The sequence below is a fragment of the Heptranchias perlo genome, chromosome 13, assembly GCF_035084215.1.
Source record: "Heptranchias perlo isolate sHepPer1 chromosome 13, sHepPer1.hap1, whole genome shotgun sequence".
NCBI lineage: Eukaryota > Metazoa > Chordata > Chondrichthyes > Hexanchiformes > Hexanchidae > Heptranchias > Heptranchias perlo.
The window spans coordinates 18,920,921-18,948,437 of record NC_090337.1 but is presented as its reverse complement, the minus strand read 5'-3'; the positions used below and the strand labels follow the sequence as shown (position 1 = coordinate 18,948,437).

General features: G+C 44.4%; 1 protein-coding gene across 1 annotated transcript in view; it reads left to right on the top strand.

The window, feature by feature from the left end:
• LOC137331357 (collagen alpha-5(IV) chain-like) overlaps positions 1–27,517 on the top strand; it is a 195,496-nt gene that overhangs the window by 145,724 nt on the left and 22,255 nt on the right. Inside the window, exons 35-43 of the mRNA XM_067995103.1 lie at positions 2,908–3,006; positions 4,554–4,643; positions 5,251–5,390; positions 8,716–8,842; positions 14,907–14,987; positions 16,074–16,172; positions 20,294–20,344; positions 20,624–20,809; positions 25,830–25,963. Of these exons, the coding sequence (XP_067851204.1) occupies positions 2,908–3,006; positions 4,554–4,643; positions 5,251–5,390; positions 8,716–8,842; positions 14,907–14,987; positions 16,074–16,172; positions 20,294–20,344; positions 20,624–20,809; positions 25,830–25,963 (1,007 nt within the window). The remainder of the gene's footprint in view (positions 1–2,907; positions 3,007–4,553; positions 4,644–5,250; positions 5,391–8,715; positions 8,843–14,906; positions 14,988–16,073; positions 16,173–20,293; positions 20,345–20,623; positions 20,810–25,829; positions 25,964–27,517) is intronic.

Here is a 27,517-nt window from a genome sequence, read left to right as displayed (position 1 = left end):
ACCCTTGCCTTCTGAAATTTGCAGAAGCTCCTCCGAAAGCAAAAGTTCAAGAAGGCTAGTTTGTCCAATTATTTAATCACTGGGCCATTAAGACTGGTTTCAAGATGCCTGATGGCTTCAAATGACAAGCTAAGTGTTACCAATACAAGACATTGCCTATTCACCCCTGTGCACAGAACTTCCCTCGTCTTTGATAACTGCACAGCTGCACTTCAAGGGGGTCCTAAAAACAGTAATTGGCTTGAGCAGGCACATCAGTTGGAGTCAGTTCTGTTACTCAGACAGTGCAGAGCTTCACCCAGTTGGACTTTATAGTGAACCTGAAGTGGAGATGAATGATGGCAGTAATAAGAACATAAGAACATAAGAAATAGGAGCAGGAGTAGGCCAATCGGCCCCTCGAGCCTGCTCCGCCATTCAATAAGATCATGGCTGATCTGGTCCTAACCTCAAATCTAAAATCATGTCCAATTTCCTGCCCGCTCCCCGTAACCCCTAATTCCCTTTACTTCTAGGAAACTGTCTATTTCTGTTTTAAATTTATTTAACGATGTAGCTTCCACAGCTTCCTGGGGCAGCAAATTCCACAGACCTACTACCCTCTGAGTGAAGAAGTTTCTCCTCATCTCAGTTTTGAAAGAGCAGCCCCTTATTCTAAGATTATGCCCCCTCGTTCTAGTTTCACCCATCCTTGGGAACATCCTTACCACATCCACCCGATCAAGCCCCTTCACAATCTTATATGTTTCAATAAGATCGCCTCTCATTCTTCTGAACTCCAATGAGTAGAGTCCCAATCTACTCAACCTCTCCTCATATGTCCGCCCCCTCATCCCCGGGATTAACCGAGTGAACCTTCTTTGTACTGCCTCGAGAGCAAGTATGTCTTTTCTTAAGTATGGACACCAAAACTGTATGCAGTATTCCAGGTGCGGTCTCACTAATACCTTATATAACTGCAGCAATACCTCCCTGTTTTTATATTCTATCCCCCTAGCAATAAAAGCCAACATTCCGTTGGCCTTCTTGATCACCTGCTGCACCTGCATACTAACCTTTTGATTTTCTTGCACTAGGACCCCCAGATCCCTTTGTACTGCAGTACTTTCCAGTTTCTCGCCATTGAGATAATAACTTGCTCTCCGATTTTTCCTGCCAAAGTGCATAACCTCACATTTTCCAATATTGTATTGCATCTGCCAAATCTCCGCCCACTCACCCAGCCTGTCTATATCCCCTTGTAGGTTTTTTATGTCCTCCTCACTCTCTACTTTCCCTCCCATCTTTGTATCATCTGCAAACTTTGATATGTTACACTCAGTCCCCTCCTCCAAATCGATAATATAGATTGTAAAGAGTTGGGGACCCAGCACCGACCCCTGCGGAACACCACTGGCTACTGGTTGCCAGTCCAAGAATGTACCATTTATCCCAACTCTCTGCTTCCTGTTAGATAACCAATCCTCCACCCATGCCAGTATATTACCCCCAATACCACAGATAATATTCAATGTGTTTCAATTATGTAATTTAGAAAATTCTCTGAGATTCTAGTACACGGAGAAGAAACCATTCCAGTTTTAACAAATTGTTTTTAACTGTATATCTCATAGTTAAATGTTATAAAAATACGAAATGTGTATTAAATCTCATTGATGAGTGTGATACATACAGCTTGTCCTAGGTAGGAGTGATAAAGAATAAATCGCTCAATAGTTCCTGGAGTATACATATTGGGGGAAGATTTCCATTGTTATTTGTACCAAAATTATCAAATCATTCTTCATAAACCCACAATATATGTATTGGAAAAACAACAGATCCTAGTAATTATTGCACGGCACTAATTTTATCAAAAGGTTGGGTAATATCTTGAACTGGAGTTGTTTAATGATGACCTGATCTCCAAATGAGACAGCCACCTTGAAATTATTCATTTCTTTTTATAAAATATATAAAGGCAGAAATTATGAGGCTCCATGGCGCAGACACAGAATTGGAAACATTTTTCGCCCTATTCTGATGAGCTGATAGAAAGTCTTAGTCAATTTTTATTGTTGCTAGCAACTGTCCTGGCAAACAGCAGTTGATGTATGATGTAAAATCCGCTGTAGGGTTAAGAAATGTGATGTAATCTGTGTAAATTTGTTGAGTGGGATTCTGTAATTTGTACCAGAGCTTGAGCCCTGTATTATTAATGATCTGTGGGTATCAGTAATTGCATCTCAGGTTTAAGGTTCAACCTCACAGCTTATGGCATCACAGGAACCCCAAAATGAAGGAACTTTCAAGTGTCCATTATTGTCGCCATATTTTACTGAATAAAAATTCTTACCCTTTCCATGAAAATGACCATGTGATTTGATTTCAAACTGATTAGAAAACCATATTGTGAGACACCACTGCTCTAGTGAGTTGTTAGATTCACATTCCATGATTCTTCATGTGACAAGTTCCTGATTTTGTGTCAGAGAGATATTTGGAGTAATTTTGACTTGGTTCAATTGTGTAAATCAGGTGATAGCGAATCGGCAGCCCATTTTACTTCGCTCCCAGTTTTTATTTCCATTTGGAACCCATTTTACACTATCACACAAAGTCAACATTAGCCCCAGTGAGTGAAGGCTGCCCACTTCGCTACACTGAAGGAAGTAAATAGACAGGTGAGCTATCCTCAGAAACAATTCTATTCACCTCATAAAGTCCAGCTCAAAAACAGCATTGGAAAAGACCTGGGAGCAGGTTGCCCGGCTGTGTTCTTGGCTGTAACTGTACTTGCCAGATGAAAAAAGAAATGATAAACAAATTAATTTTAAAATGGGGGATCTCCAAAAGGATGAGGAGGATGAAAATGATACTGTTAAATTGCAAGATTAAATATCACATGTTATAACATTTCATTACCAGGAGCGAAAGGAAAAACAGGGCCAAAAGGTGAGGCTGGTTCCTGTGGTGAACCAGGATGCAAAGGTAAAGAGGGAATTCCAGGGCCTCCAGGTCCAGCAGGTACCAAGATTTAAATACAATTAAACATTATAAGTTCATCACTAAATTATAGGGTAATCTTATTATATTGTATTGCTTTTAACCTGCATGCAATGGAACTGTATCTGTAACTGGACTGACTCTCCCATTACTGAAGGGTGGATTATAACTCCCAGGTGGGAAGCTGGGGTGGGCGGGCCGCGGAGCGGAGACCAACAGCCTTCCTGCCCGGGATTCTCCATGGGAGGCCGCTGTCGATTTTAACGACTGGACCACATTTACATCACACTAGCCAGCTGCCCGCTCAAACCGGGCAAATAGCCAGCTTCGGACAGGTCAAAATCACAGGACCCAGAGGCCGCCTGCTGGCACCAACATAAGTCGCTGGGTGGGGGCGGGGGATATTGGTGCCATTTTGCAGGCGGGAAGGGGGAGCGTGGGCAGCAGAGGCCCAAACTTTCCTTGTGGGGGCCAGAGGAGCACTCCTGGCCCCGCTAAGGAAAACTTTTGACTCGCTTTAGAGGGCCATCTCTTCCTTCCCGCCATGCTTTACTGAGCGGGGTACGGGCAACAGGCGCTCTGCTCAGGCCATTAAAATGCCATTGGGGTCCTAATGACATCATAGGACCCTGATTTGCTTATGTTCATGGGCGCCCTCCTGCTTCTGGTTTCCTGCTCCGATTCCTCTACCCTTTATTGCCCTTCCCGCTCCCCTCAATATCACTCCTAAGTGAGTGCTGCTGCTGACGGAGGTGATTCTGGCTGCTACTGATTCTTGTTCTTGTGAGAATTCCCACCTACTGTATACAGCAACTAGAATCCCTTCCATTAGCAACAGGACTCTCTTCCTCATTATTTCTCCTGCTCCCTCTTCCTCTTCCTCTAAGATTCATTAGGAAAATGAGGGAGGGTTACTTACATTATACCATAGCTAGCCTCACTCGGTAGTTAAACCAGTTAGAGTTTTAAGTATTGATGTGTTGGGTTAGCATGAGACTAGGATTATGCAACGGCATTGTGTAACCCAAGTGTTTAAGAAATGATTCAACCAGAGGACACAGATTTAAGGTGATTGGCAAAAGAATCAAAGATGACATGAGGAAAAACTTTTTTATGCAGCAAGTAGTTATGATCTGGAATGTGCCACCTGAAAGGATGATGGAAGCAGATTCAATCATGGCTTTCAAAAAGGAATTGGGTAAATACTTGAAGGGAAAAAAATTGCAGGGCTATGGGGAAAGAGCGAGGAAAGGGGACTAAATGGATTGCTCTTATAAAGAGCTGGCATGGGCTTGATGGGCCAAATGGCCTCCTGTGCTGTAACCATTCTATGGTTCTATGTGTAAATAAACTGCCTGTGCTCCTTGATTGTTGTCTCTGACTCCATCTATTAATTTGACTCTCAACCTAGTCCATCACCATTCTATGCTTCCCCAAGGGTTGCAATGTTGTAATTCGTTTTGACCGACTTGCTTTGGAGAGGGGGAAGAGATAGTCTTGTGCTGCTGTATTAGTAGTGCTTACAAGTTGTAACATTTCTAATTGTCTTATATTTTTTATCCAAACAGGTCCACCAGGCGATCCAGGTTTACCAGGGAATCCTGGATATCTTGGGTCTCCAGGCGTCCTTGGATCTGTGGGTTCCATGGGTTTGCCAGGTGAGTTCAAGTTTTGTGACATGAAGACGGAGTAAAATAAGTTTCTAAAACCATCCTACTGCATATAACAATTAGTCAAACTAATTCATTGAAATGGATTTATGCAGAAGTAAGTAATAGCCTCAATCATTTATTTTAATGAATTGAACAAGTGTTACAAAGCACTTTACTGATGGGGATTATAGACCTGAAATACAAATTAACTTGGATATGACTATGGAAGAGCTGAATGTGAATAGTAAGTGTAATTGTAATGGGGGTAAATGTTGGACTTCTGTGTAACTATAATAGGCAAAATAGTGGTAGTCTATGGCACTGTAACCGAGCTATGTGGAACTATAATTGAGATACATTGTGGACAACATGTTACTGAAATGGGGTACGTAGGTAAAGCTGGATGTTTAATAGCACCTGATGGTGCTATATGGGACCGTGAGGTACATGGAAAGCACAACAGAACTGTAATGGGTACACGATAGAGTTCAGTGACTTTTTGAATACATGATGCTGGTTTGAGATTAACAGAGTACATAGGGAACCTCTATGTGCTTAATTGTGTAAATTGTAGTGCTCTATGTGACTTTTTTTTTGCTGATGATTTTATTAGGTGACAAAGGGGAGAAAGGGTTCCCAGGCACATCAGGGTCTCCGGGTTTTCATGGTCCTGATGGCATCCCTGGTTCAAACGGAGAGAAAGGAGAACCAAATAGCCCAGTCTATGGCAATCCAGGCCCTTGTGGACAAAAGGTAAATTGATTCTTATCTGTGAGTGTAAATTATTTACTAAAATGTCATTTTCCTTTAATGGAATTCATATCAATATTAACATCAATCCTAAAGTAGACTGAGGTATTTTAATCAGTGTATCGGTCTGTCTGCCAGCTGGCCCGCTGGCCGGCTAGGTAGTTGGACACCTTTGAAGATATCATTAGACTTTCTGTGGGGGTTCCCCATTCTCCCACTGTAACTTCAGCAGAAACCCTAGAGATACAGTGTAAATGGCTATTTATGCTGTTTCTCTAGGGTTTCCACCAATCTTCTGCCCAAGTTCAGCAAGAGATTGGATGAACTCATGCCGAAATTCCAGGCGCATATCTAAATAGAAGGGTTCAATGGGTTGATCCATTAACAAGTTTAGTATTGAGTAAAATCAGATAATGTGAACTTTGAGGTTATGACATCTAAAGAGGTAAGAATGAACCAAGGATACAATTACTCAACCACAAAACCAGTGTTATTAGCTATTTATAAACATTCACAAAGACCTTGTGACATTGCTTACCTCCACCCCTGCCTCAGCTCATCTGCTGCTGACACCCTTATCTATGCCTTTGTCACCTCCAGACTCGATTATTCCAATGCTCTCGTGGCCGGCCTCCCATTCTCCACCCTCCATAAACTTCAACTCATCCAAAACCCTTCTGCCCATATCTTATCCCACACTAAGTCCCGCACACCAATCACCCCTGTCCTCACTTACCTACATTGGTTCCCAATGCCTCAAATTTAAAATTGTAAAAAGAGAAGAACAAGGGTTAGCATGTCGTGGCAAGGGTAAGCAAAGCAGATAAGGGGCAGCACAATGCACCACCAGGGTATCATGCTGAGTGTGTGACTGTGAGTGTGTCACTAAAAGAGTTAAGTAGAAAGACAAAAGTAAGGGAAGATGCCCAAACACTCTGCTATGGCTGGTCTCCAACCTGTCCATCTCTGTAGCTGCGTGCCCTTTGTCTGCCAATAAGGTCGATGGCCTCTTCCATCTTTGGCAATGTTTGAATAGTGACAGGACCTTCTCCTATCTCGTGCTCTCCCTTCTGTTGTTTGCCAGCATCTCCTACAAGTGGAAGTGGGTTAATATGTCCCCTGTTTAAAGGTTTTCAAGATGTATGAGACAGCTTAGCACCGTCTGCACAATAACAGGAAGAAGCAGCAAGTGAGGCCAAGGTAGGGTAGTAGTTGTGAGAGCAGTAGCAGATTTTGAAGATGTGAGTGAAAGCAAAACAGAGGTGCAGCAAACTATTTCATCCTGACTTCAGGAGAGCCATGGGAAGAAGGGAAAGAAATGGCACCGCATTATTGTCCCTGCTGTCTCAACATTGTAATGTTCTGGCAAGTATATGAACAAAGTGTCAAGACTATGCTCTCAACTTAGAGAGAACACCCCCTAATATGTTTTAGAAACATTCCTTTTGGGAGACTGTTGTAGGTTTGTACACTGCCTTGCAAGTGTGGGACCTGCATTTTAATCACTGGTGGAGTGGATATTTCCTCCTTGAGATGGCTATAAGGCCTCCAGGTGAGGTAAGTTTGGACAACCTCAACCCGATTCTAATGAATGCACATCCACAGTACAAAAATTGCTCACAATTCATCATTATTTTGCATAAATTATCAGTCTCACTCAAAGAGGTCACAAGGCAGCTGGACTGTTAATGACAATGTCGCATGGCTGGAGTAGGTGATGGTAAGGTATCCTTCTTGTTGTTGCTCTGCAGTCAATTGCCATTAGGAAGCTGGAAATATGAGTCCTTATTCCATTGGTATGTAATGCTGGCAAGCAAAGTACTCAATACTTTGGGGCAGGAGATAAGAAGCCTGAACAGGTGGTACTTCTGGCATTTGATTTCATGTTATTACTCCCATCTCCTCTTCTATTGTCAACACACAGGGAGGCAGGTGCAAGAAGTGCCTGCCCCTTCCTATCACTTACCAGAAATCCTACCAGTTCCACCTCCTTTGCTACTGATGCAGAGTACACCTGCATGATACAAGTGTAATTTGACAACCAGCATTACACACTGGCAGAAGTGTGGCCCACATTGCCGGTTTCCTAATGAAGGCAAAGAGGGACAAAGACCTGGACAAACCGGAAACCATCCCAAATTCTGGCCCCGCACCCAACTTCCGCTGCAGAAGCGCCCTCAGAAGCTTAGGAATTTTGGGGCTATGATTTAGAACTGGATCTCCAACTCATGCTCCCGAAGAGCACAGCTGTCCATTGGGAGCATACAATCAATGAATTTTCCTACAGGGAAAAGAGTAGGAAGAGAAAAAAGGCAATGTGTTAAAGACAGAGCTTAAATTCAGCAGTAATAAATTCATCCTGAAACAAATTTATCTTGCTCAGAAATATGACTTAGTTTTGACTTAGTTCCTGGAATACTTGCAAACAGACCACATCAGAGCACTGCTGTGATAGCCACTAGGACACAGTTCGAGCTGTATCTGCTAAAGGTCTGAATTCCAAATCCTTTATTTTCTTTTCAAACTTTTACGTTGCATAAACTGGTTTGAAGATAATGCAATAAGATCATTATGCACGGGTGATGTAATTTCATTCAAATAGAAATAGGCCATTTAGGATCAAAATCAGGAAGCACTTTTTCATGTAACAGATAGTGGAAATCCGAAACTCGCTGCCCCAAAATGCTGTGGGTGCCGGGTCAAATGAAATTTTCAAGACTGAGATCGATAGATTTTTGTTGGGTAGGGGTATCAAGGGATACGGAGCAAAGGCTCCGTGGAGTTGAGGTACAGATCAGCCATGATCTAACTGAATGGCAGAACAGGCTTAAAAGATTGAATGGCCTACCCCTGTTCCTATGTTCCTTTAGCATTCACAAATAAGGCTGCTTTCTTTGTCAGTATTCCTAAAATGTAAGAAGATTTCAGTATTTGTTGGGCTATCTAATAATTTTAAAGACATCAGCGTAAATCTTACGATTTATCGTACCCAGTGCAGTTTTTAAACAACAGGAACACAGTTTAGGAATTTGGCTGCCAAGGTCAGTGCACCTGAATCACAGAGCACGTAATTTTCCATCCAATAATGGATAGATGGAAAAATTATGCAACCTATGAATCATGGACACTGACATCTGGGACCAAATTCCGAATACATGTTCCCATCACGCAAATTTCTGCACCAGGAACGATGATTTGTAAAATTTATCCCCCTAGCTAATGAATTAACTTTTGCTTTAAATAAACTTCTCCTGTCAGGCATTCTTAACTTGTATTGATAATATCAGTTCTAAAAATAAACTATTTATTTGATCCTCATGTATCTTAGGGTAATCGAGGCATATCCTTCCCCAAAGGATTACCAGGAACTCCTGGGTCTCCAGGTGAACCAGGACTTGATGGGCGTTCTGGGACCCCTGGTGAAAAAGGAGACCTAGGCCAACCAGGTTGTGCAGGTAATTTTTTTGAATTACTTCTATTGTTTGCTTCACACCATCTCCAAAAGTCAAATGGGTCCTGCCCATAACACAGAGCTGCTCCAGTCAAAGGCACTAATGACATCCTCTGTGACTGAAATCGTGGTTCATTGTCCCTGCTTATCTTTTTCAACTTCTCTGCTGTCTTTAACACCATTGATGATTCCATTCTGTCTAACTGCTTTCCTCAGCAGTCCCTCTTCATGGCACTGCTGTCCTCTGGTTTGATTCACATTTGTACCAACGCTGACAATACAAAACTATTAATAGTTTCTCCACTCTTGCCCACACAGTTGCCACTGCTGTGCCCCAGGACTCTATCCTTGGTCCCCTCCTCTCATCATCCAAATGCCGACCCTTGTATGGTGTTGATATACAACTTTATCTTACTGCCTCCTTTTTTGATTCCAAAGCTGTTGTTCAACTCTACAATTGCTTGGCCAATACCAAATCTTGAACAAATTAAACTTTCTTCCAGTTCACTACAAGCTTAAACAGGAGCCATCTTTTTCCTGCTCCTGTTTGTTCCCACGGGCCTCTTTTTTTAAAATCTCCATCAACCTCTTTAGCTGCCACTTTGGGTTAAGTCTGATGATGCAGAACCTTGGCATGCTGCTTGATCCAGAGCTGAGTTTTGGGAATACGAAAAGAAACTTGTGAAGGATATCAAGATTAACACAAAAGGTTTTTACAATTATATTAGAAGAATAAGGGCAGTCAAGGGCACTGTTTCCTCTAAGCTGCGGGCGTGCGTGGCCGCGCAGCACTCTGTTGTGTGCCGCGCACTTCCTCATTCCGTCCACGCTGTCCCGGCGCCAGTGTGTTCTGTTATTGCTCTCAACACATCGTTTTTGACTTTTGCAGACGTTTTAAAGCTCGGGACCTAACGCACGGTTTACCTGAAGCCTCTCCAATCTAATTGAGCGGCTTTTCCTTTTACTTATTTTTAATAAACACAAAGTCCTCTACTGTATGGAGGAGCGCGATATTGTTTTATTCAACGTGGAGTCCTGAGGAGTCCCAACTGGCAGGAAATGGTGGTGGGGAGGTGGGCGGTGTGGTTGGTGTGAGGGTGCAGTGGGGGGGCGGTTCTGTACAACCTGAATTACATAAAATGGCGACTGCAAACAGTGGTGAGAGCTCGTAAAAAAGACTGAGTTGGAATCAATGTAAATCGAGCAAAGGGTCCTCGTCGACCCGGACTGTACCTATAGATACTGTGTCTGCTACGCAGCGAGACAGCAGTAATAGCCAGGAGGTCCAAGTCTGCACATAATGGGAAAAGTCTATGTCTGATTTTTTTTTTAAATCAAATAAAACATTAAACAATTTCAGCTGTTTGAGAGAGGCTGCGCTCTGTATTTCTGCGGAAAGAGCCACGAGCTCATTCGCGCTCCACACCAGAACAATAGGCTGGAGCACATGCTTGTCGGCCTAGTTCCAGCTCCAAAACCCCCACCCCATCTCCTTCAGCTGCCGGAAAACTGCTAATTAAAGGGGCAGTGCTCATAGGGCTGTGCATGTGCGAATCTCTACAAACAAAAAATGCCTCTCTTTAAAAGGCACAACATCCCCTTTTAATACTCCTTTTTAAAGCTGTCAAACAACTTGAGTGATTTTGCTTTTTTTCACTCAAGAAGCAATTTTATTTTTTAAGGATGCCCCCAATAGTACTTTTAAATAACGCTAGGGATGTTGGAATGTATTATTATCAGGACCACTAATTTACAGTAAATTATATACTGTTTTATTACTTAGGACTCATAAGAACATAAGAAATAGGGGCAGGACTAGTCCATACGGCCCCTCGAGCCTGCTCCGCCATTCAATAAGATCATGGCTGATCTTCTACCTCAACTCTGCTTTCCCGCCCAATCCCCATATCCCTTGCTTCCCTTAGTGTCCAAAGATCTATCGATCTCAGTCTTGCATATACTCAACAACTGAGCATCTACAGCCCTCTGGGATAGAGAATTCCAAATATTCACAACCCTCTGAGTGAAGAAATGTTTCCTCACATCGGTCCTAAATGGCCAACCCCATATCTTGAGACTATGTTCCCTAGTCCTAGGCTCACCAGCCAGGGGAAACAGCCTCTCAGCATCTACCCTGTCAAGCCCTCTATGAATTTAAATGTTTCAATGAGATCACCTCTCATTCTTCTAAACTCCAGATAATATAGCCCCATTCTACTCAATCTTTCCTCATAGGACAGCCCTCTCATCCCAGGAATCAATCAAGTGAACCTTTGCTGCACCCCCTCTAAGACAAGTATATCCTTCCTTGGGTAAGGAGATCAAAACTGTACACAGTACTCCAGATGTGGTCTCACCAGAGTCCTATATAATTGCAGCAAGACTTCCTTGTTCTTATACTCCCACCCCCTTGCAATAAAGGCTAACATATCATTTGCCTTCCTAATTGCTTGTTGTACCTGCATGTTAACTTTCTGTGATTCATGTACAAGGCCACCTAAATCACTCTGAATACCAACATTTCTTAGCCTCTCACCTTTAAAAAAAATTCTGCTTTTCTATCCTTCCTACCAAAGTGGATAATTTCACGTTTCAAGCTTCAAGTGCTGATTGTGAGCGTGGCTTCAGCCTTATGAATAATATAAAAACGAAATCACGAAACGGTTTGAAAGAAAATCACCTTGATATGCTTACGGGGATCAAATCTCATCTTTCAAGTGGTAAGGAAGTAAACCTGGACAAAATATATAAACACTGGATGAGAGGGAGAGACAGAAGAGAAAGACATCCGAACCAGAGACAGTCACCTGCTTCTTTTCCATCAACCGGCCTGTCATCTACAGACTATGGGTCTCAATCAGGATGTTCCCTTTCTTCTGGTGATAGTGTTTACTTCTGAAATTTCTATCACCAGCTTTGTTTAATTAAAAATCCTTGACAGCTCGCCTTTTTATAATTATCCATTATGTTGTACATTTGTTCTGTTTGTTATATATCCTGAATAATGTTTTCTAAAAAGACCTTCTCTTCAAAGTTGTGATCTTTTTTTACGGTGGCGCACACAGCTTTATATTGGCGCACAGACCCAAATTCATTCCGCACATGGCTGAAAAAAATTAGAGGGAACATTGGTCAAGGGTAATGTGGGCCCTTTAAAAACAGATGCGGGTAATATTGCAAATGAAAATAAGGAAATGGCAGACTTAGAACAGAGAAGATTAAGGGGAAATTTGATAGATGCGTTCAAAATCATGAACGGTTTTGACAGAGAATCTAAGGAGAAACTGTTTCCAGTTGCGGAAGAGTCGGTATCCAGAGGACACAGATTTAAAGTGATCGGCAAAAGAGCCAGAGGTGAAATGAGGAAACCTTTTTTTACACAGCGAGTTGTAATGATCTGGAATGCACTGCCTGAAAGGGTGGTGGAAACAGATTCAATAGTAACTTTCAAAAGGGAATTGGATAAATACTTGAAAGGAAAAATTTACAAGACTATGGTGAAAGAGCAAAGGAATGGGATTAATTGAATAGCTCTTTCAAAGTCCTGGTACAGGCACAATGGGCTGAATGACCTCCTCCTTTGCTGCAACTGCTATGATACTATGATATATGATACTTGTTGAATAATTACTTTGTGTCAGTCTTCACAGTAAAGGAAGAGGATAATAACCTGACATTCCAGGGATACTAATAACGAATCAAGCACTGAAACTCACTAAATTTAACGTATGCAAGAAAACAGTATTAGAAAAAATAAAGGCACTAAAGACTAACAGGACCTGATGGTTTCCACCCCAGGGTTTTAAAGGACGTAGGTGAGGAAATTACAGATGCTTTAGCCATAATCTTCCAAAGCTCTCGATTCAGGAATTGTCCCTTTAGATTGAAAAATTGCAAATGTAACTCCATTATTTAAGAAAGGTGAGAGAGGGAAGCCAAGAAATTATAGAACTGTTAGTCTAACATCTGTTGTGGGCAAGTTATTGGAATCTATAATTAAGGACAGAGTGACTGACCACTTAGAGAAATTGAACTGATTAGAGAGAGCCAACATGGATTTGTAAATGGTAGTTCATGTCTAACAAACCTAATTGAGTTTTTTGAGGAAGTAACTAAAATAGTAGACGGGAAATGTCTATGGATGTAGTTTATATGGACTTCCAGAAGGCATTCGATAAGGTTCCACATAAGAGACTGTTAGTTAAAATAAAAGTTCATGGAATTGAAGGCAAATTATTGACTTGGTTAGGAGATTGGTTAGGCGGTAGACGACAGAGAGTAGAGATAATGGGTATGTACTCCAATTGGAAGGAAGTGACTAGTGGTGTCCCACAATGATCTGTGCTGGGGTTTCAATTATTCACTGTATTTATTAATGACTTAGATAACACAACAGAGAGCCATATATCCAAGTTTGCCGATGACACAAAGATTGGTGGCATAATAAATAGTGTAGATGGGAGCATAAAATTACAAAGAGACATTGATAGATTAAATGAGTGGGCAAAACTGTGGCAGATGGATTTTAACGCAGATAAGTGTGAGGTCATCCATTTGGGACCAAAAAAGGAAAGATCAGAGTACTTTTTAAATGATGAAAAGCTAGGATCAGTGGAGGGCCAAAGAGATTTAGGGGTCCATGTTCACAGATCACTAAAATGTAGTAGTTAGGTACAAAAAATAATCAAAAAAACTAATAGAATGTTAGCCTTTATAAATGGGAGGAAGTTTTGCTACAGCTATACAAAGCCCTGGTTAGACCACATCTGGAGTACTGCGTACCGTTCTGGGCACTGCACCTTAGAAAGGCTATATCGGTTTTGGAAGGAGTGCAACACAGATTCACTAGAATGTTACCAGGGCTCCAAAGATTAAATTATGAGGAGAGATTACATAAACTAGGCTTGATTTCCCTGGAATATAAAAGGTTAAGGGGTGATTTGATTGAGGTTTTTAGGATTTTGAAAGGAATTGATAGGGTAGAGAGAAACTTTCTCCGCTGTTTGGGGAGTCTAGGACAAGGGCACGTAACCTTAAAATCAGAGCCAGGCCATTCAAGAGAGAAGTTAGGAAACACTTCTTCATGTAAAGGGTGGTAAAAGTGTGGAACTCTCTCCCACAAAATGCAGTAGATGCTCGCTCAATTAATAATTTATATCTGAGATCGATAGATTTTTGCTAGCCAAAGGTATGATGGGATATGGAGCCAAGGTGGATAAATGGAGTTAGAATACAGATCAACCATGATCTTATTGAATGGTGGAACAGGCTGGAGGGGCTGAATGGCCTACGCCTCTTCCTATGTACCCCACATATATTACCTCACCAATGCCATTTTCACCTACCTCTGCCCTTACTTCTCCCTCGTTGCTGCTGAGACTCTAATCCATACCTTTATCACCACAAAACTCAATTTCTCTGCTGCTATCCAAGCTGGCCACCCTTCTTTCGCCCTCGATAAACTGCAACTTGCTCAGCATGCCACTACCCGTGTTCTTATTCACTCAAATCCCTGCACTTTCATCACCCTGGGTGTTGCCAGGCTGCATTGGCTCCCGGTGCCCCTCGAAATCAATTTCCAGATTTCCACCGCCTCACTCCATCCTACCTCAGGCAGTCTCCTTCAGCCATGTCCTCGGTCATAATCTTCACTCCTCTGACATTGATCTACTCCTTTGTCTCCATTCCCTTTGTTCCATTATTACTTGCTGCTCTTTCTGCTATTATGCCCCTATCCTCTGGAGCTCCCTCCCAAAATACGCCTAAATTACCTCCTTCTTCCCTGTTTACAAACACCTTCTCAAAACTTTATTTTCTTTTCTTTTGCTCTTTCAGCCACGTTGCCTAATTAACTGTACTTCCCTCCCACTCAGTGTCCGTTTCTCTCTCCACTTGGTCAAGTGTTCTGTAACTTCTTTCCAGTTAAGTGAATGTTGTATGAATGCAAGTTGTTGTAGTTAATGTACCCAAAGTTGTTCACTAAAAGATTGTGAAAAATATCTGTGTTGTCCAGCAATTGAAGTCAGATTCTTTTTAGTTATGTTGCATTCACTGGTGTCATCTTGTAGGTTCTTCAGGTCCTCAAGGCATTAAAGGCCTGGATGGGAAACCAGGCTTGCCAGGAGGTTCAGGTGTTCCAGGCTCTCCAGGTAAGATCTCTCCCTCCATCATTTAAAATCTACTCCAGCTGGGAAATTCTTAGGCACTGCTCCTGTTCCGCCGGCGTTATCTGGCCGGAAGTGCGGTGGAAACTCCGTTTACACGGGTAAATGGGATTTCCCCCGCATGTTTCAGCAAAGTAACACCAGCAGAGCGGGAACATCTCCAAGGAATGTCCTGGCCTCTGCCCCTTCAAATAATTTACAGATCTAGGCCCCATGTAGATAATCTCTCTGTAATGATGAATTGCTATGTACTGTTTCAGAGTCTAAATAAAAGTCCTTGGTTTAGGGGGTAAATTGTACAATTTAGTGTTCACGGTGCAGGGATTTGTGTCACAGGAGAGCGTATGGGGAATTCACCCAATTCACAGCCATTTTCCCTCTTACTGAAACAAAACAGCAATTCTGTACATTAATATGGACACAGCATTTTTATTTATGAAATGCATGTAATTATAGGGATACAATATGTTGCCAGGGCAATGTTAACCATATCGATGATAGGACCTGCATGCTTTGATAATACTCATACTGATACGGTTCATTCCCATTAAAGTCACAGGCCCACAATAAAGGTTAAGTATAAACATGTGCTTTAATATAACTCTTTGTTTTCATACTATTTGTGGCCTTAGTAACATCACTTTGGATGTAAGTAGAGGTGTACAAGGGTAGAAATTAAGACCGCTCATACTAAATTCCTCTTGGCAATATTTTAGCACAGGCATTAATTAACCTGTTTAAAGAAAATAGTTTAAAGAAAACAGCCTTCAGCTACCTGGGCCCTAAGCTCTGGAATTCCCTCCGTAAACCTCTCCGTTTCTCTACCTTACTCCTCCTTTAAGACACTCCTTAAAACCTTTGACCAAGCTTTTGGTCACCTGTCCTAATATCTCCTTATGTGGCTCGGTGTCAAATTTTGTTTGATAACGCTCCTGTGAAGCGCCTTGGGACGTTTTACTATGTTAAAGGTGCTATATAAATGCAAGTTGTTGTTGTTGTTTTGGTTCCTTTGTTGACACAAACATTGCTATTTACTAATCTTTTTTTCTTGATATCCCAAAACTAATATAGGAACAGCAGGACACTGCGGTCCTCCAGGAGCAATGGGTGAAAAGGGCAATCAAGGAAGTGATGGTTATCCAGGTCCTCATGGACTGAAAGGAGATCCAGGTGAGCATCTCCTGACAAATCAATTTAAGTTCATCTTTAATGGCATTTGCTTTCATTTGGATGTGATAGAGCACTTCCCTTTTCCATTTGTTCAATCAGGCTTCTTAGCAATTTGACCAATAAGTGTTATGGATGGCCTGCATTCAATAAACTACTGTACACCTAATTCTTAACCAAAATTAATAGAATCGTAGAATGATACAGCGCAGAAGCAAGCCATTAGGCCCATTGTGCTTGTGCCGGCTCTTTGAAAGAGCTATCCAATTAGTCCCACTCTCCTGCCCCCTTTCCCCATGGTCCTGCAAATTTTTCCTCTTCAAGTATGTATCCAATTCCCTTCGAAAGTTATTATTGATTCTGCCTCCACTACCCTTTCAGGCAATACATTCCAGATCATAATAACTCGCTGCATAAAAAATGTTTTCCTTATGTCGCCTCTGGTTCTTGTGCCAATTTCCTTAAATCTATGTCCTCTGGTTGCCAGCCCTTCTGCCACTTGAAACAGTTCCTCCTTATCAAAACCCTTCATGATTTTGAACACCAACTTCAAATCTCCCCTTAACCTTCACTGTTCTAAGGAAAACAACCCCAGTTTCTCTAGTATCTCCACATAACTGAAGTCTTTCATCTCTGGTACCATTCTAGTAAATCTCCTCTGCACCCTCTTTAAGGCCATCCTTCCTAAAGTATGGTGCCCAGAATTGGCCACAATACTCCAGATGGGGCTTAACCAGTGTTTTAAAAAGGTTTAGCACAACTTCCTTGCTTTTGTACTCTATGCCTCTATTTATCAAGTCTTCTTAACAGCCTTCTCAACTTGTCCTGCCACCTTCAAAGACTTGTGTACATACACCCCCAGGTCTCTCTGTTCTTGCATCCCCTTTAAAATTGTAGCGTTTCGTTTATATTGCTTCTCCTCATTCTTCATACCAAAATGAATCACTTCACACGTCTCTGCGTTAAATTTCATCTGCTAAGTGTCTGCCCATTTCACCAGTCTGCTTATGTCCTCCTGAAATTTGTTACTATCCTCCTTGCGTTTCATGTCATCTGCGAACTTTGAAATCATACCCTGTATACCAAGTCCAGGTCATTAATATATATCAAAAAGAGCTGTGCTCCCAACACCGACCCCTGGGGGACACCACTGCACACTTCCCTCCAGTCTGAAAAACAACCATTCACCACTACTCTCTGCTTTCTGTCCCTTTATCCAATTTAGTATCCACGCTGCCACTGCCGCTTTAATCCCGTAGGCTATAATTTTTCTAACAAGTCTATTATGTTGTACTTTATCAAACACCTTTTGAAAGTCCATTTACACAACATCAACCGCAATATCCTCATCAACCCTCTCCGTTATTTCATCTAAGAACTCAATCAAATCAGTCAAACACGATTTGCCTTTAACAAATCCATTCTGGCTTTCATTTATTAACCCATATTTTTCCAAGTGCCAATTAATTTTGTCCCAGATTATTTTCTCTAAAAGTTTTCCCAACACTGACATTAGGCTAATGGCCTGTAGTTGCCAGTTTTATCCCTCTCTCCTTTTTTGAACAATGGTGTAACATTTGCAATAAGTTGTAGTAACCTGAGTAGCCTCACTAAGTAAGCACAGAGGGGCTGGAAATCCTCAGCCCTGTTTTGGCACGGAAATGTTGCTGAGTAGTTGCCGGTGACGTTCACCCCTGACCCTACCAGAGGATCCAGGGTCACTTACGTTACATGGGTTTTGCGGATCCCCATGCCAATGTGGGCGTATCTTCGACACCCGCCGGAGAACGAATGGGAAATGCAGCAATGGCGGGCATCCCATTGCCAGCCAGCATTGTTTATGTTTAAATGTCGTGACCAATTAGCCCCCTTTACAAGGCCATTTAAGGCTTTTGTGCTGGTACTCTTTTGGTTCTCCGTGCCTGCACCCTAAATTATACCCAGTTCCATCTTTCAACTAACCTGTATACTAGGTTCATCTCAGCGCCCAGGTTATTGAGCCGTAGGGAGCCCAGAGCTGAGGAAATTTCAGAATGCAAATTTCCTCCCCTCAGAGCTGCTCATGATGTTGGGGGGGCAAAATCATGATTCCATGTTTGGGGCAGAAAATGGTTCCACCCACCCCAGGCCCTGAAGGAAATTCACAGCCTAGCCTGGGGTCTGGTGTATCTGTGTCCTGCCCGATTTTCCTGAGGCTAGACTGCACCCCTGGTTGACTTACATCAGGGCCATTGGTTTCATGGAAATTCAGGTCCTAAATGTGTTGAGAAACATTCAGAGTAACTACATGAAGAGTAATCACACTCCCTCCCTCCACCCCCTTTCCCCATAAAACAGCAGGGGCTCGATTTTAAAAGTAAAAAACAGGTGGGTTAGGGGTGCGGGGGCATTGAAAATTGCCACCATTTCAGACCCGCCCCCAACCCACCTCCAACCCGCCCATTTCCAGTTTTCACCGGGGCGGGACGAGGGGTGGGCGACCAACCCCCTCCCAGGAGGCAGGTCGGACCTTAAAACCTTTCAAGGAGGCTTCAGGCCTCCATTTTTAACTAATTCCTGATTTCAACCCGGGGGGAGCTGGGATTCCCGGGCCTTCTGTTTTACGCCTCGTGAAAGGAGGCGAGAAGGCCCGAGACTACAGGTAACTGCCTAGAAAGGCACAGCTTGTGGGCCCAGTGGAGCAGGAGTGCTTCCCCCAGGGCCAGCAAAACTACCTGCACCAACACCCCCCGCCCCCAATCGCGGACCCTCCTCCACCCCGATCGCAGACCCCCGACCCTCCGACCCCTGACCCCAATCCCCCGACCTTGACCCCGGTCCCCTGACCCCGACCTCCCGACCCTAATCCTCCAACCCTGATCACCCAACGGTGATCCCACGACACTCCCCCTCAACTATCGCGGACCCCCGCGATGATCCCTGATCGCGCCCCCCACGTGACTGATCCCGATCCCATTCCCCCATGACTCGCGACCCCGGTGCCCAACTATGCCCGCCCTTGCCCACCCGTGCCCAGCTATGCCCACCTATGCCTCTTGCCCACCTATGCCCTCCGTTCCCCCTCCCCCTCCCCCTCCATGCAAACAAAGACTTACCTGCAGACTTACCTGCAGATGTCCTCTCCCTGGTTGGTCTCCCGTCCGACTGAGACCAGCCTGTCAATCAGCCGGTCAGTCGGACAGGAAACCGACAAAACAAAATAAAAGACGTCCTTACGTCAAAATCGTAAGGACGTGCGGGAAACCCGTACTATTGGGTTTCCCGACCTCAAATTTAAACCCCCACCCCCACCCCGCCCCATTCCCGGCTCCGTTTCAAAATTGAGCACTAGGTGTCAGAATATTAATTTTTCATTTGGTTAAAAGAAAAAACTAAAGTTATGCAACAGTTTTCTTTATACATTAAAAATTGTTCCTGCACATTTGGAAGAGGACAAAATAGACTCCAAGCTGTGATTATACACTATATTCATCGTAAATATTATACAAATATTGATCACAGTTGAGGGTCATAACAAACAGCTACAAACGTGATTGACAGTATGCTATAAAGCCTGAAACTTGAGGCTGAGGGCACTATTGCAGACCATTGATCACCTCTGTAACCCAAAGAGCAATCGTTTACTGATACAAGATTAAATATAAGAGATTTAGATCAGAGAGCACTTTATTTACACGGAGGATTGTGAGGCAATACTGGAGTTAGAGTTTTAAAGCAAAAACCTCATCCACATTTTAAACTAGGTTAGGTAAGTGGTTCAAAGAAAGGAGGATATAGGAACAGGATGGGCACATAGGACTACTGCTCGTGTGGAGGATAAAGACCAATATAGACTGGTTAGGCTGAAAGGCCCGTGATTCTAATCCAAAACATACAAACGGCATTTGTTTCACGATATATCTTTAAGGATGAAGGAAACCACATTCTATCACCCACTGGTATTTCTCACTGATGTTTGTTGCCCAAAGACAAGAACCAATTAACAACCAGCAGTGAAAATTAAAGTCATTCACATTTAATGTTTCAGTTTAAAGTTATAATAATTCAGAAAGTCAAGCTTTGGTGATTTTGCTGCTGTTCAAACTAAGCACAGACCCTCTCTCTCTCTCTCGCTCCCTATACAGGTTTTCCTGGAAGAGGATATAAAGGCCAAGAGGGCCCACCAGGCCCACCAGGTCAGATTAAAATATACATGTATAACGTTGCACCAATACAATGTAAGTGGGTCATTTTCCGAGTATATGGCGGCAGCAAGGAACCTCACCCACTGGCAGTGCATATTGGAAAATTCCAGGCCTGTTGTCCACAATCTTCCATCCGTGGATTTCAGTTATTGACATGTGCTGCTGGCAGAAAAGATTCCTACTGCCAGTGAGTGCTCGGAAAATTACCTCCAAAACACCAAGGCATTTTTCACATTGCCTGAAATTAATATTGTTCTTAAATTCATACAGGTCTCAAAGGTGATATGGGACTTCCTGGTGATGAGAGTAAACCAGGTCCTCCTGGTCCAATAGGTGACCCAGGTCTTCGTGGGCCTCCTGGACCCTCTGGTGAACCTGGGCCACCTGGTCCTGCCGGAATGAGTATTCAGGGTCCCAGAGGAAACAAAGGTCTTCAAGGCACCCCTGGGGCTGCAGGTAAACTCTCACACCATGAATATGTCACTTTATTTTTTTCCAATTGTTCTCCCACCCAAAAGGCATTGGGGGCGATTTTCACTAGAAACTGGCAGCTAGCAGTTGAAAATTGTGGGGGGAGGGGGTAGCTTGGCGGCCTCATTAATGCAATTTTGTAAATGGGCAAGAAGTCCGCCTGCCTGATTCTTGTAGGAGGCTGCTTAAATATGCAAATCAGGGTCCTTTGTGTGTTAGAGGGCCCCAATTGCAATTTTCAGGTACAAATGGGTGGAGCACACTCTGCCCATTTGTACCAAGCATTGAGCGGCCTAATCAGTGATCGTGAAAGGGAGCACTGGAGGCCGCTCAAGATGGCTCCTCAGTGTGGATTATAGTATCATGGAAATTTCAGCACAAAGGGAGGCCATTTGATTCAGCCATATGAGCACTTTAAATTCATGGAGTAACAGTATTCCCTGTATATTTATATATGGCGGCTGGGATTTTCTGCATCAGCACTTCTGACACAGGCTGGGAGCGCATATTGGGAAATTCCACACTCCCAGCCTGTGATCTTCCAAATGTGAATGCTGAAGTGAAAATTCACAGCTGTTATATTTATGTCAAGGATACAAGTACAAACTGATTAGATAAGAGAAAGAGTTTTAAATACTATTAAACCCAAGGCTGACTTCCATCATGATGCTGTAGAGTGTGCAACATTGCCAGATTGCTTCAGAAATTACTTCAGCAGCATGAGATTAACATTGGTTTCATTGGTTGCGTCGTTGTTATCATGGCTGTGAATGCAATGAACCATTTTAATTGGATAGTTTATATCTCATGTCTTTACTATATTAATGGCAGTGTAGTTGTTAACCAAAATCAGTTAAAACAATTCAAAATATTGTAGGATTTCTAAATCAACTGGAAAAGAAACATAGAATCATAGAAAGGCTACAGCATGGAAGGAGGCCATTTGGCCCATTGAGTCCGTGCCGGCTCTCTGCAAGAGCAATCCAGTTAGTCCCACTCCCCCACCCTATCCCCGTAGCCCTGCAAATTTTTTCCCTTCAAGTACTTATCCAATTCCCGATTGAATCTGCCTCCACCACTCCCTCAGGCAGTGCATTCCAGATCACAGCCACTCGCTGTGTAAAAAAGTTTTACCTCATGTCGACTTTGGTTCTTTTGCTAATTACCTTAAATCTATGTCCTCTGGTTCTTGACCCCTCTGCCAATGGGAAGAGTCTCTGTCTATCTACTCTGTCCAGATCCTTCATGATTTTGAATACCTCTACCAAATCTCCTCTCAACCTTCTCTGCTCTAAGAACAACCTCAGCTTCTCCAGTCTATGCACATAACTGAAGTCCCTCATCCCTGGAATCATTCTAGTAAATCTCTTCTCCACCCTCTCTAAGGCCTTCACATCCTTCCTAAAGTGCAGTGCCCAGAACTGGACACAATACTCCAGTTGTGGCCGAACCAGTGTTTTATAAAGGTTTAGCATAACCTTAACATCACAACCATAAAGGTTCATCATAACCTCCTTGCTTTTGTACTCTATGGGGTCGATTTTCGGATGGCCGAGCGGTTGCGTTCGTGGCCGGAGGGCTGCAAAAATTCGGGATTCCCAGGGCGGGTCCGGAACTTGGCTCCAACCCGCCCACTTCCGGGTTCCCCAATGATGCACTTAGATGCGCGCACAGCCCCCGAATGCAGGACTCCCACCGGCAATTAAAGCCGGCGGGATCCCACTTAAACCAATTAATTGCATAATTCAGGTCGTTTGCACACCTGATTGGGAGGATATTTTAGGAGGGGTGGAATTTTCATGTCAACTGAGCGTGTTTCCCGTACTGGAGGAAACACTCCCAGTTGAAATGGATATGTTGCAGCCACCAGCCTGTGGGAGCTGCAAAGGTCCATTTGACAGGAGACCCTCACTCATTGCAGGAGGCCACTCTGTCACTTTGGACAAAGTTTGGCCTCCACCACCCTCCTCCTAACACAAAAATTCACAAACTTGGAACCTCAACCCCAGTGTGCAGACACATTTACCTACCTTGCGGAACCCCTCAAACTTACATCTTGCAGATGGGGGCTGCCATAGCTGCAATCATGGCCACGCCGTCCACCTCTGATACGTGGAGCTCCACAACACAGTGCTGTGACACATCCACCTGCATAGCAGGAGGGAGGGCAACCACAGAGAGAGATCCGTCGCAGCAGGCACTACCCTCGCCACAGGGTCTACAGACCGAGGCTCAGCTTCCTGGACCTCCCTGAGGAGCAGTGCACACGGAGGCTCAGAATCACTCAACATGTAGTCGCGGACATATACAGCCTCCTTGATGCCGAGCTGCTCCCAGCTGGCCCGAGGACCATCTTCTTACCTGTCACTGTCAAAGTCACCACTGCCCTCAACAACTTCTCCTCCATATCCTTCCAGGGTGCCATCGGGGACATCGCCGGCGTCTCTCAGTCATCTGCACAAAAGAGCCCTGCAAATACACCTACACCCACTCTGCAGTGACACAATGGGTGGCATCAGGTGTGGGTCTTCATGGTGATCCTCAGGAAAGGGAATTATTGCACAAACCAGATAAGATTTGCAAAGACGTGGCAGTAGTGGTGATAACAATTTTTAATGTGGTTGGCAAAACAAACATGACATTCCGTCATACACCCTTGTGCATCCCCTTTGTGCTCACAAAACTTTAGCCTTACGTTTACGGGAACCCGTACGTGGTGCTACCCCTGAGGCTTCAGCAGAGGTAGTGGCAGGTTGCTCTTGTCCATGCCCTGAACCGATGAGATGCTTTGCACAGACGACCTATGGGTTTCGGTGCCCGTGAGGGCCCCTCCAAAGACTGCTCCACCTGCACCTGTGCAGGGGCAGACACGGCCACCTAGAAAGGAGGCAGCATTGCGGGTAGTGGTTGAGAGGGGGGCAACGGGTGAGATGTCGGCGCGCATTGAGTGGTTTCCCCACTTCCATGTCCCCTTTCGCCATCATGCCTCTCCTGGGCCAGGCCCACATCACTCCTTCCACCCTGCTGGACGACAGTTTGGAGGACTTGTGTGAAACCTTGGAAGGCCAGCTGTAAAGTATCTGTCAGCCTGTTTACGGCGGCAGAATGTTGCTCACCCTGAATCCGAACGGCCGTTGTCAGGGCCTGAATGGACTCATTGAGTCGTGCTTGAAGCTCGATGGAGGCTAACCTTTCCTCCATCGCAGACATTCCCGCACCTACCCGCGACACTATCTCAGAGATGCCTTCACATCCCTGTGACAGTATTCCACTCATGCAGGAGTTGGACTCCTCCATCCTCTGCGCGATTGTGGAGAGTGCACATGGCAACTGTTCCAGTACCTCGGCAATGTGCTGCTGCCCCTCGATGACTCTCCTTTTCATGGCTGTCCCCCAGGGTTCAGCATCTGGGTCCAGCTGAGCAGAGCCTGGAGAAGAGTGCTTCCACCGACGCAGACTCTCCACGGCTGCTCCTGCCACCAGGGTCTGCTCGTGCTCACATGTGCGTGGTGACTCACCATGTGCAAGACCAACTAATGGAGGACAGGGACCCACCAAGGTGTGTGTATCTGCGCTGGTGGATGGCTGGCTTAGATATGACGATGCCCCCTCAGAGGCCGGCAGGTCGTCTGAGGAATCGCCCTCCTCAGACACGGTGGTCACAGATGGCCCTGCAAGAGAACAGAAAGCAATATTAAGCATGTGGACAGATGTTGAGGTGCTGCAGATGCCAAGTGATGTTAAGATCATTCACTATCATGAGTGCTGAGTGTTAGATTTCTGTCACCAGCCGCTTGTGCGCTCCCAGTCTTGGCGTCCGCCACGGACAGGCATTCCAGCATGCGGTTTATTTGCATTGCCTGCTGCTCCACGTCCGTTAGGACCACTTAGTGTGGCGGGCCCCCTCCAGTCCTTGCTCTCTCCTGGGCATTCTGGCATCTCTCCTCCGATCAAGGCAAAACACAGAGAGGCGTGATTGAGTGATGGTTGCATAGTGACCCGCTGCATGCATTGGTGTGGGTGGGGGTGACCATGAGGGAGATGCATGGGGGGTTGCGTTTGAGACATAACCATGAGATTGTATGAGAATTGGGTTGCGTGGTAGTGTTTGAATGGGAACTGGGGCGGTGAGTAAGTGCAGGCAAGGTGAGGATGATGGTTGAGTGGATGTGAGGAGTGATGCGGGAGCGTTGTGGTGGCAGTGCAGAAGGAGTTGTGTGGTGGTGGAGGTGATGTGGAAGACAGAGTGTGGGAGAATGCGTAAGTATACTCACTTTGGCCGACGTTGTTAGATCATTAAAGCGCTTCCTGTACTGGACCCAGGTTTGGCCAACATTGCTGCTGCTGCTGACCTCCTCTGCCACCTCGAGCCAGGCCTTCTTGGTGGCAGAGGGAGGCCACCTCTTCCCATCTGATGGAACAACGTTTCCCTCATACTCCTCACCCAATCAAGCAGCACCTGGAGTGAGGAGTCAGAAGACCTTGGAGCAGCCTTGCCTCTGGCCTGCTCCATTCAATTATTTTGGTTCTTTGCTGCAGGAGGAGCATTGGAGGACTGCCCTTTTAAATAGGGCCCTTCCTGCTGACAGCCTGTGATGCGGGTGCGCAGTGCGCCTGCTGCGCAGGTCTGCAACGGGAAACCCGGAAGCCAAGGTAAGTGCCTTCAATTAGGCTGCGATCGCATGCGGAGCACCCCGAATTCACTGGGCGGGTTACCCACGCGCCCAGTCGACCCCCCGCTGCCAACCCGCCTCCCTCCTAATATCAGGCCCTATATCTCTATTTATAAAGCCCAGGATCCCATATGCTTTTTTAACCACTTTCTCAACCTGCCCTGTCACCATTGTTCTTCCTGATGAGTATTATTTGATACATTCTATTTTTGGTATAAATGTGTGTGTATGTGTGAATAAAATAGATATATATATATATATATATATAAACTATATAAAATGAAGTGGAAAATATTCTTCTCTGAGTAAATTGGTCCCCTCTCTATATTTAGGTAATTGTGGACCAAAAGGATTACTTGGATTACCAGGGCCTGATTGTCTAAAAGGGGATAAAGGCTCACCTGGTTTCCCAGGAGTTCCAGGCTACTCAGGTGACAGAGGTGATCCAGGTGCAAAAGGACAACCAGTAAGGAATTTGTAAAAAAATCTAGTTTGGCACTTTCTTGTGTGTGTTTTTTATGGTTGTGACGGAAGGCACAATACCATTTACGACCTGTTAAGCCTACTCTTAGTGGGGTTAAAACAAAACAAATGGTGGACTTTTGCAGCCCATCCAGTTGCAATCGCAACAGCAGCAGATAATATCATAATGAGGCACCAGATGTTGCAGTGAGGTACTATGTATCTTCACCTCTAGAAACGAGCCTAGGGTGATGGGGTGATCGTTTATTTTCATTGTTCGGATGCATGCATTAAATTAATGGTCATAAAATGGTGTGCGACACATGTCCAAATTTCTAATATGCAGCACTGCCAGAAGGGGGAAGTCAGAAAATTTCCCCTTTTATTAAATTAAGTTGAATGTCCTGAACCTAGGTGTGGACCCACAACACCAAACTCCCCGTACTTCAGCAACAATTAACAATAAAGGAAATGTTTGCACTCTGGGCACATGCCTGGAGGACATATCAGGGAAATTGCATCCAAATTAATGGATGGAATGTGCAATTTCCTGGGGTGCATCCAGAGTGCTGAAACAGAAAATCTCCCCTAAAGTTGACAGCCTCACTCTAGATAGGTCAGGAAAGATGGCTGCTTATTCCGAAACAAATCCCAATCCCCCAAAGTCTCAAATTTAAAATACTCATCCTTGTGTTTAAATGACCTCATGGCCTCATTCTTCTCTACCTCTGTAACCTCCTCCAGCCCTACAACCTGCCCTCGAACTTTCCATTCCTCTGACCCTGGCCTCATGTGCATCCCCCGCACCCCCACCCTCCTCCCTTCGCCCCACTTTTAGTGACCGTGCCTTCTTAGGAAGGCAAATGGTATGTTAGCCTTCATTGCAGGAGGGTTGGGGTATAAGAGTAAGGAGGTCTTGCTGCAATTGTATAGGGCACTGGTGAGACCACATCTGGGGTACTGTGTACAGTTTTGGTCTCCTTACCTAAGGAAGGATATACTTGCATTAGATGGGGTGCAACGAAGGTTCAATAGACTGATTCCTGGGAAGAGAGGGTTGATCTATGAGAAGAGATTGAGTAGAATGGGCCTATACTCTCTGGAGTTTAGAAGAATGAGAGGTGATCTCATTGAAACGTATAAAATTCTTAGAGGGCTTGACAGGGCAGATGCTGAGAGGCTGTTTCCCCTGACTGGAGAGTCTAGAACTAGGGGGCATAGACTCAAGATAAGGGGTCAGCCATTTAGGACCGAGACGATGACTCCTGCTCCTATTTCTTCTGTTCTTATGTTCAACTGCCTAGGCCCCAAACTCTGGAATTCCCTCCCTAAACCCCTCTTCCAATCCATCTCCCCCTTTAAAACTCTCCTCAAAAACCATCTCTTTGACCAATCTTTTGTTCACCGCCGCCCCCCCCCCCCCCAACTATTAACTCCTTCTTTGGCTAAGTGTCCATTTTTTTGATTAAGCCTCTGTGAAGCACCTTGTGGTGTTTTTCTACGTTAAAGACTTCATATGAATACAAGGAAAGAAAGGATGGGGGTAGCAGTATTGATC